This window comes from Numida meleagris, unplaced genomic scaffold, assembly GCF_002078875.1.
Source record: "Numida meleagris isolate 19003 breed g44 Domestic line unplaced genomic scaffold, NumMel1.0 unplaced_Scaffold180, whole genome shotgun sequence".
Lineage (NCBI taxonomy): Eukaryota > Metazoa > Chordata > Aves > Galliformes > Numididae > Numida > Numida meleagris.
The window spans coordinates 534183-543786 of record NW_018363597.1 but is presented as its reverse complement, the minus strand read 5'-3'; the positions used below and the strand labels follow the sequence as shown (position 1 = coordinate 543786).

General features: G+C 65.6%; 2 protein-coding genes across 2 annotated transcripts in view; both read right to left on the bottom strand.

Moving 5' to 3' along the window:
- The window catches only part of LOC110390697 (GTPase IMAP family member 8-like), a 685191-nt gene that overhangs the window by 578680 nt on the left and 96907 nt on the right, over positions 1 to 9604 (bottom strand). The gene's annotated exons all lie outside the window — the stretch shown is intronic.
- SSPO (SCO-spondin) overlaps positions 2264 to 9604 on the bottom strand; it is a 36575-nt gene continuing 29234 nt past the window's right edge. The window contains exons 81-105 of the mRNA XM_021382119.1: positions 9318 to 9449; positions 8463 to 8703; positions 8198 to 8350; positions 7772 to 7818; positions 7488 to 7676; positions 7272 to 7418; positions 6856 to 6986; positions 6286 to 6410; positions 6148 to 6194; positions 5675 to 5902; positions 5439 to 5600; positions 5248 to 5364; positions 5001 to 5139; positions 4671 to 4873; positions 4432 to 4596; positions 4229 to 4356; positions 4013 to 4158; positions 3866 to 3912; positions 3619 to 3783; positions 3155 to 3363; positions 2979 to 3074; positions 2821 to 2881; positions 2590 to 2720; positions 2357 to 2507; positions 2264 to 2286 (exon numbers count right to left, since the gene is read on the bottom strand). Of these exons, the coding sequence (XP_021237794.1) occupies positions 2264 to 2286; positions 2357 to 2507; positions 2590 to 2720; positions 2821 to 2881; positions 2979 to 3074; positions 3155 to 3363; positions 3619 to 3783; positions 3866 to 3912; positions 4013 to 4158; positions 4229 to 4356; positions 4432 to 4596; positions 4671 to 4873; positions 5001 to 5139; positions 5248 to 5364; positions 5439 to 5600; positions 5675 to 5902; positions 6148 to 6194; positions 6286 to 6410; positions 6856 to 6986; positions 7272 to 7418; positions 7488 to 7676; positions 7772 to 7818; positions 8198 to 8350; positions 8463 to 8703; positions 9318 to 9449 (3383 nt within the window). The remainder of the gene's footprint in view (positions 2287 to 2356; positions 2508 to 2589; positions 2721 to 2820; positions 2882 to 2978; positions 3075 to 3154; positions 3364 to 3618; positions 3784 to 3865; positions 3913 to 4012; positions 4159 to 4228; positions 4357 to 4431; positions 4597 to 4670; positions 4874 to 5000; positions 5140 to 5247; positions 5365 to 5438; positions 5601 to 5674; positions 5903 to 6147; positions 6195 to 6285; positions 6411 to 6855; positions 6987 to 7271; positions 7419 to 7487; positions 7677 to 7771; positions 7819 to 8197; positions 8351 to 8462; positions 8704 to 9317; positions 9450 to 9604) is intronic.

Below are 9604 nucleotides of genomic sequence, written 5' to 3'. Positions count from 1 at the left end.
TCTCCTTCTCCTTCTCCTTCTCCTTCTCCTTCTCCTTCTCCTTCTCCTTCTCCTTCTCCTTCTCCTTCTCCTTCTCCTTCTCCTTCTCCTTCTTCTCCTTCTCCTTCTCCTCCTCCTCCTTCTCCTTCTCCTTCTCCTCCTCACCCTCACCCTCACCCTCACCCTCACCCATCCTCATTCTCACCCTCCTCCTCCTCCTCATCCTCACCCTCACCCATCCTCATTCTTACCCTCCTCCTCCTCCTCATCCTCACCCTCACCCTCACTCATCCTCATTCTCATCCTCACCCTCATCCTCACTCTCATCCTCCTTCTCCTCTTCCTCCTCCTCCCCCTCCCCCTCATCCTCACCCTCATCCTCCTCCCCCTCATCTCCATCCTCATCCTCATCCTCGTCCTCATCCTCCTCATCCTTATCCTCATCCTTGTCCTTATCCTCATGCTTGTCCTCCTCCTCCTCCTCACCCTCTTCCTCACCCTCACCTTCCTCCTCACCCTGGTCCTCATCCTCCTCCCCACCCTCACGCTCAGCACACAGATCTCTGCTGCATTTTTACCCAGGCCCACGTCTGTGCATTTTGCAGCTCTCATCTCAGGGTGTGACCTTTCTCCCCCTTTTCCAAGCAGCAAAACAGCTGGCATTATTTTGCTTGTAATTACTGGCATTTTGCTGCTGCTTTGGCCCCAGACATGAGCACTGCTTCACGTACTAAGTAATACCAGGACCCTCCAGCAGCATTGCCTCGGCCCTGCTGCTCCCCAGCTGCCCCGGTGAGGTTCAATGCCTTTGCCTCATGTGCAAAGCCCCAGGCTCGTGCCCGCTGCTGTGCTCTGTCTGTCCGTCTGTCCCCTCCCTCCCAGAATCCATAGGAGTGCAGCTGTGCCCGCTGTGCTGCCCTTCCCTGTGCCACCGACTGAAGCTGGAAATGCCACCTCAGGACCACAGCCATTAACCCCCATGGCACAGATGGAGCTATCCTGGTGCAAGGAGCTTTTCCAGCCTCCACGGGGAGCAGCAGCAGATCCCACCACTGCCAGCGTGCTGCAGGAGACAGAGGTGCAGCCCTGCCTGATGGCACAGGGACACCAGCCACCGAGGGACTGTCCCCAGGTCATGGTGAACTGCAGCAGCCCCTCCAGCACCCCAGGAGCCCTCGGGGCTCATTCTGGGACTGCAGACTGGCACGGTGTGGCAGAGTGTGGCACGGTTTGGCACAGCATAACACAGTGCCCCTGGCACTGCCAAGCTCCCTGCATCACCCATGCCAATCCGGTGGCAACCCACTGTGACCCAGCCCCGTGTGGGGACAGCATGCCACTTGCCCCAAGCCCTGGGGCTCAGGGTGAGCACGAGGGGTGCCTGAATTGTGTTTGTGAATCCTCTCCAAACAAACCTCTGCTCCTGCAAGGCTGAGCCCGGGGCAAATCCCCTGTGCCTTGCCCAAACACCAGCCATGGCTCAGCCAAAGCTCTGCTGTGCTGCAGATCAGCATGGCACTGCGTCATGGCAAGGCACTGCAGCACAGCACAGCACCATGGGATAGTAAGGCATCGCAGCATGGCATGGCACTGCGGCACAGCCATGGCACCACAGCACAGCATGGCACTGCTGCTAGGGAGGTACCAAGTGCCTGCAGCCCACCCCATTGGGTGAGCACCCAGGGCTCAAGCAGCTGAGTGTGGCCAGCCACCAGCCCTGGCAGGGACACTGTGGGACTGTGACACTCTGGGGACTGCACCACCACAGGCACACAGTGCCAGCATTGTGGGCCAGCGGCTCTCCCCGCTGCCATCCCCTGCACTATAGTGTCTGTGGGTGCGAGGCAGTGGGTGTCTGCGTGGGGATGCAGTGCTGGGGCAAGGGCTACGCTGGGAGCACTGCATGTTTTCTGGAGCCCAATGGGGTGTAGGGGAACATCCAGACCTGACACCAGGGCAGCCTGCTTTGAGCTGACCCCATGTGGCCCTGGCTCTGCTCCCCCTCGGTCCCTCTTGGTCACTGTGTGGGTGCACAGCCCCTGCCCATGTTGCTCTCCCCTGGTCCTGCCCTGGTCTCCCTGAGCCCCTCGAGCATCCCAGACCCTCACCTTGCAGCCATCTCCATCCCACAGTGTGCCCAGCCACCTCCCCATCCCATTCTTACTCCCACCAAGGGACAGGTGAGTCAGGGGCTTGTGGCTTTATTGCAGGATGGGGGGGAAAGGGGACGCCTCGGGGTCCTCTACCACCACAGCACGCAGCAGGACAGCTTCCATCCAGGGCATCAGCGCTTGGAGAAATCCCCACCTGCAGGACAGGGGGTGAGGCGAGGCCGGGGATGCAGCAGGGGCTGGGGGGTGCCCCGCTCCCCACTCACCCTGGCAGCTGCTGCACTCGCAGCTGTGGATGACGGGCAGCACGACGGGCTCGGCCGCACCGCCTGCACAGGGCAGGCTGAGGATGCGCACGGGGCTGCCGGGGTCCAGGCGGTAACTGCAGCACTCGCACAGCGTCTGCAGGTACGGCTCCTGCGTGGGCACAGCACCGTGGCACCGGATGAGTGCACTGCACCCGTGGAACAGGGGCAGCACCCGGTGCCCACGGACCCACCTCGGGGGTGACGGCGGTGCGGGACGGGCAGCGGCCACTGCAGAAGCTGACCTCCACGTTGGGCAGCGAGCAGGGCCCCTTGGTGATGTTGCGCAGCTCGGTGAAGCGCCGGCACATGGAGGACGGCTCCTCTGCAGAGAGGGGGGGACAGAGCAGTGACACCCCCATGGGGGGCTCCAGGGTGGTCCCTGGGAGCGGGGGTAGAGTGGGGGTTCCCTGTGAGGCCCTTACCCGGCCACTCCATCCTGCAGACGGGACAGCAGCGTCCCGGCTCCCGCACCTTCACCTCGCCCTGTGGATACAGCAGCATCAGGGCCCCGAGGGGCAGTGGGGGGCAGCAGGGGGAAGGAGGGGGCAACGGGGGGCAGCAGGGTGCAGTGGGGTCGTACCTCGGGGCAGGAGAGTGGTGGGCAGCTGTCGGTGCAGTTGGCCTTGCCATCCACACAGCGGCACTTGGCGCATTGCTCCTGCCACTCACTGCCAGGCTGGGGGGACAGAGCTCAGCCAGTGAGGTGGGGGCACCCTCGGGCACCCCGGGCACCCCTGGGTGCTGTGCGCTGCTCACCTCGTGGAGCTGCCCCTGGTGCAGGCACTCGCAGAGGGCAGTGGGCACGCAGTGGCCGCTGCTGTTGCGGTAGCGGCCGGGCTCACAGGTGCAGCCGGGGGCTGGGGCGGGGGTGCAGCCTGGGGGGGCCTCATCGAGGATGTCCCGGCAGCTTTGCTCACAGCCTGGTGGCACCCCGGGGCCCTGCCAGCGCTCCCCCTCTGGGCAGGCTGCCAGCAGCATGGGATGCGTCACCAGCCCTGGCCATGCAGCGGCCCAGCGTGTGGGGACCGGAGTGGGCAGGGCTAGTGGCAGTGGGGGACAAACCCCCCCAGGTGCTCATGCACCCCCAGAACCGCAGCATCCCACAGTGACAGCTCGAGCCTTTCCCTCACCACCCACCCCACCACCCCTGCCCTGCTCCGTGCTCCGCTTTGCAGCTCGGTGAGACCGCAGCCGTACCTGGGGACACTGGGGACACTCACCGCAGTCAGGGAGGTGGCAGGGGGCCCGGCGCACGGGGGGCCCCGTGCACTCAGCCCCCTCATAGAGGCGCTGCCGCAGCGGGTGCCGATGTGAGAGCTGCTCACCCGCCCCACACGTCACCAAGCAGGGGGACCAGGGTGACCACGGGGACCACAGGCAATCCACTGCGGGGGGAGCGAGCAAGGCCCGGCTGTGACACAGGGACTGTAGCGCAGGCACAGGAATGAGGACGGGGGCTTCCCTCACCATTGCAGTCCTCCTGCGAGCAGTTGAAGGCACCGCGGATGCAGACGCTGTGGACAGAGAGGGGCTCAGCACCCACCCGGTGCCCAGCACCCACCCGGCTCCTTGTGCCCTGCTGTGGGGTGACACTGTGGGGCTGGGGGCACGCACCAGGTGTTGCAGCGGTGCTGCAGGCGGCTGCCCGGTGCGTGCTCCTGCTCCTGCTCCTCCCGCGATAGGTTGAGCACTCCGGGCATGGTAGGGTCCAGCGTGCAGCGGCACGCCTCGGGGGGCACGCAGGCACCATCCTGCAGCACCTGCGGGTGACGGGGACCCTGAGGCTGCTGCCCTGTCCCCAGCATGCCCCATGCACCCCCATGGTCCCACCTGTCCGGGCGGGCAGGTGCAGCCAGGCTGGCAGGGCTGTGGCAGGCACTGTGTCCAAGGGCGCAGGTCGGCGCAGGTGTGGGGACAGGCATTGGCGCAGTCCCCGTGCACCTGGCTGTGGGGACACACTGCAGGAGAGAACGCAGGCGTTGGTGAGCCCTATGCCCCCCAGCCCCAGGCTCCCTGCTTTCGGCAGCCCTTACCTGGCGTGCAGTTGTGTGCGTTGCAGACGCGGTGCTGCTGCAGCGCTGGGATGGGGCACGGCTCCTCCTCGCCTCCCAGCAGCTCCCGGCTGCGCTCCGAGCGGCCCCCTCCGCAGCTGCTGCTGCAGGGGCTCCAGGGGGACCAGGGGCTCAGCTGGCAGCCGGCTGTGGGGGACAGGGCTCAGTGCCAACCCCGGGGAGCGCCGGTGCCGGTGGTGGCAGTGATGCTGGGTGCTCACCGGGGCAGGGCTGGGGGCTGCACTCAGCCGTCTCCTGCATCCCGCTGGCAGCACAGGGCACCCCGCCAGGGCTCGGCTCGCAGCTGCGGTGCCGGGACGTGTGGCCGCTGCCACAGCTGCTAGAGCAGGGGCTCCAGGAGGACCAGGGCCCATAGGACAGGCACGGCAGCACCGGGCACACCATGGTGCCGTTCTCACAGGTGCTGTGGAGCGGCTGCGTGAGGACAGGGCCCAACCAGAACACCCAACGCCCCCCACTCACTGGAGATCAGTGAAGGGCACAGCACGGTCCTGCCCGCACCCCTGTGCCGTGAGCCCCATGGCACCCACCAGTTGTGGCACTCAATGGTGGCCTCCTGCCCCGGCCACAGCTCCCGGGTGCCGTTGTCCTCGCTCAGCCCGCAGCGGCACTGGGCCATGGGCACGCACACCCCGTCCTGCAGCAGCTGCCCCTGTGGGCACTGGCACCCTGTGGGGCAGGGGGATGGGCTGGGCACCGCGGTGCTGCGAGCGCCTGGTGGGATGGGCACAGGGTGCAGGGGGGGTGCAGCATGCACTGGGCTGGGGGGGGGCATACCTGGCTTGCAGCCCCCCTGCACACACTCCACGTGCTGCCAGAGGTCGGTGCAGGCACGGGGGCAGCTGTTGGCGCAGGTGGCAGTGAATATCCTCCCCTGCTCCTCGCAATCCTCTCCTGAGCACAGAAGCCTGGTGTCAGCTCCCGTCTGGGAGGTGGGGGTCCGGGGGGGGGGAGGAATGGGGAGTTACCTGGGCACACAGCCGTGTTGCAGCTCTCGCTCTGGGTGCGTGCCCCCCGGCATTGCCCAGTGCCCACCAGGTTCTGGAGATGGCGGTGCCGCAGGCGGAAGCTCCCACTGCAGGGCTGCTGGCAGGGCCCCCAGGGCCCCCAGGGGCTCCAGAGGCACAGCTCTGTGGGACGCTGGTGTCACCGAGGGGGGGACACAGGGGGCTCATTGCTCCCATGCCCTGCAGCACTGCGGTACCTTGGCAGATGTCGGGATCCGGGCAGAGCCGCTGCTGCTGCAGCTCAGCCGAGCACACAGCTGCATCACCAGACCAGGGCCGGCCGCTCTGCGGGTCCAGGCAGGCTCGGTAGCGGTGCTGCACTGACACGAGGGGTGTGACGTCCCCTGGCTGGGACGGGGACACGGACAGGGGCAGGCAGGTGCTGCAAGGCGTCCACTCCGACCAGGGGCTCAGCGGGAGCAGCCCTGCGGGGACACGGAACTGCTGGGTGGGTGGGAGCCACTGGGATATCCCATGGTTGGGGCACGAGGACGTGGCACCGCCAGAATGGCAGCCATGGGGCATGAGCGCTGCCACACAGTGAAAGTCGTGGGGCTTGAGGACAGGGCATTTCCAGCACAGCAGTATCCATGGGACAGAGGGACATGGCACTGCCACACAATGGAAGCCATGGGGCAGGAGGGGCTGGGGCTGGGAGGGACGCACTCACCCTGGCAGCCCTCACTGCTGCACTGCAGGGCTCCGTCCTGGCACACGCTGTGAGGGAACACACAGCTCTGAGCTCCCGGTGTTGTCCCTGGCCCCTCACATGGGGGACAGCCCCGTGGTACACCGCAGCCCCGCTCACCACTCCTTGCATCCCACCAGGATGATGTCCCCTGGGGACAGTGTCACCGGGCTGCCCGACCCATTGATGTGCAGGCAGTCACACTGCTCGGGGGGCACGCAGGCACCGCGCTGCTCCAGCAGCCCCTGCCAGGACACAGGGATGTAGAGGGGCACCTGGTGCATCCCCACAGCATCCCTACAGCGTCCCCAAAACACCCCTGCAGCATCCCCACAGTATTCCCTGAGCATCCCACAGCATTCCCATGGCATCCCCACTGACTCCCTGTAGTGCCCCCAAACATCCCCAAAACATATCCCTGCAGTGTCCCCGCTGTGTCCCCATAGCACCCCTGCAGCATCCCCCCATTGTCCATGCAGTATCCCCTCAGAGGCCCTGCAGTGTTCCCCCAGTGTTGTGCCTCCACTGTCCCCATGGCATCCCTGCAGCCCCTCCTGCCCCATCGGTGCCATTCGGCCATTTGTCCCCAGCACCCACCATGGGCACTCAGTTCTTTCTGAGCCCTCCCCATCCCCAGTAGCTTCAGAGCCCACCAGGCTGCCCCCACCCCAACCCCCGTGCCCCTCTTGCCTGGGGGCAGAAGCAGCCGGGAAGGCAGCGGGACTGGGCTGGGCACAGCTCCAGGTGCTGCAGTGAGGAGCAGAGCCGGGTGCAGGGGGAACTGCAGGGCTGGAACTCGAAGGGGGGCTCACAGCTGGATTCTGTGGGGACAGGTGTGGGATTGGGGCTGGGACATCCCAGTGCACAGTGGGATGGGCAGGGTGTGGGCAGTGAGTGTATGGTGACAGGAAGAGACTCCCCAGTGAGCTCATGGGGACACACAGAACCAGGGCAGGGCCACGCAGGATGGGCAGGGGCACCCCAAGTGTCACCGAGATGGGCAGGGACCCCGCAAGCAGCACTGAGGATGGGCAGGACGTGGGCAGAAAGGTTGGGTGGGCAGGGCTGCGCTGGGGCAGGAGGATCCCCACCAGCCCCATCCTCACCGGAGCATCCCGAGGTGTTGCAGGTGCGCAGCTCCACGTCCAGCCCCACACAGAGGCCGGGGCCGTGCCGGTGCCGGTGCCGGTGCTGCAGTGGGGAGCTGCAGGAGCAGCGGCCCCAGGAGCTCCAGGCACTCCAGGAGCACTCAGCTGTGGCAGGGCAAGGGGTGAGGAACAAGTATGGCCCCACTGCCCCACTGCCCCATGCTGATCCCCTACCTGGGCAGGGGTGCAGGTAGCAGGCCTGCACCTCCCGGTGAATGCCGGCTCCATCCCCGGTGCTGGCATTGCAGAGGGCACCAGGGGGGCTGGGGGCTGGGCAGGGGCAGGAGCGCTCCCGGGATGCCAGGCCGGTGCCACAGCTCCGGGAGCAGGGGCTCCATGTGCCCCACACACAGTGCTCAGGCCCTGGGGTGGAGAGGAGGCACGTCATGGACTGTGGTATCACCAGGTCCCCTCCATCCCCAGAGCCCCGGGGATGTTTGGGACTGCATGGCACTCACCTGCACAGGCGGTGTCCTCGCAAACTGTGCCCTCTGGTGTGCAGGTGCTGCAGGAGGGGATAGAAAGGGTCAGCGCCCATGGGGCAGGTGGTGATGGCAATGGGGTGGGGGATGCTCAAGAGGTAAATGGTGCTTACAGGGCAGGAGATGCCCATAGGGCAGGTAGTGCCTACAGGGCATGTGATGCCCATAGGATAGGTGGTGCCCATGGGGTAGGTAACTAATAGGGTGGATGACGGCTACAGGGTGGGTGATGCCCATGGGGTTGGTACTTGTAGGGTGGGTGGTGCCCATTGGGTGGGTGATGCTAATGGTGTGGCGATGCCCATAGGGTATGTTGTTCCCATGGGGTAGGTGATGCCCATGTTGCAGGCAATGCAAGAGCAGCCCTGCCCGCTCCCCGCCCCCCCCCCATGGGGCACTGACCATTGCTGGCACTCTCCCTGCAGCCACGTGTCCCCCAGCCGCCTCTCCCAGCTGCCCTGGGGACAGAGGGGCGGGCAGGGCCCCGTGGCACAGCCCCGGTTCTCCATCTGCTCCCCCTGGCACTCCTCATCCCACGAGCCCGACATGGGCGTCCTGTCGAAGGACAAAGCAGAGAACATGGACTTCACAGGTCCTCACAGCCACCTTGCATCCGCAGCCCGGCCCGTGGTGCCGTGGCCGTCCTGTGGCAGTGCCACGTCCCCACCTGAAGCGCGTCTGCTGGCCGTCCCCGCAGGTGATGCTGCACGGGGACCAGCGGGACCAGTGGCTCCAGTGGCACTGCGGCGGTGGGCAGAGGCGGTCGGTGCAGCGCAGGCGGCCCTCCAGGCAGGTGCAGTTGTTGCAACCATCATGATGCGTGCTGCCCGGCACCCAGCCATGGCCCTGCGCGTCCGTGCACTCGCAGTGTGCAAGGGGCACGCAGCCCCCGTCCTGCTCCAGTGTGCCTGCGGGAGGGCAGCGTCACCAGGAAAGCCTGCGTGTGTGCGTGTGTGTGCGTGTGTGTGTATGCTCGTGAGCAGGCAAGCATGCATGCGTGCCATGCCCATCTGGATGTGGCCAGTCTCATGCACGCAGCTCTACACGAACATGTGCTGGCATGCATGCCCAGCACTGGATTTGCGGTGCGCACACAGCTCTGCACGTAGTGCGTGTGCAGCTCTGCACATTTGCATTCCCAGCACTGAGCATCTGCAGTGCATGCACAGTGTTGCCCATGAGCACTTTTGCAGTGCACTCCCAGCACCGCATGGGTTTGCAGTACATGCAAGTGCATACAGTGGGCTTGCAGCTATGCAAGCACATCTACAGTGCAGTCAGCTCTGGGCATGTTTGCAGTGCACAAGTGCTTGTAGTGCATGTGCAGCTCTGTCTGCAAGCGTTCTTGCAGTGCATGAGGGTGCTTGCAGTGCATTCCCAGCACTGTGAGCACTTGCAGCACACACACATAGCATGGAGCCCTGCTGCCACCCATATCCAACCAGGGCACAACAAAGCCCCTGAGCATCTCCCATGCTGTGGTCCCCCAGGGGTGCAAGGACAGCAGGAGAGGGGCACTCACCATTGGGGCAGCGGCAGCCCAGCTCACAGCGCTCCTCCTCCCCACAGACGATGCCCTCCTGAAGGTCCCCACAGTGCTGGGGGCAGCGGTTGGCACAGGTCACCAGGGCCATGCCAGGGGGGCAGCTGTCACCTGGGAGGGGGCACTAGTCAGTGGCACCAGCACTGTGGTCCCAGTCCTTCCCCATTCCCATCCCTATCCCCATCCCCATCCTCATTCCCATCCCTGTCCCCATCCCTATTCCTCATCCCCTTTCCATCTCCATCCCCATCCCTACCTCCATTCCC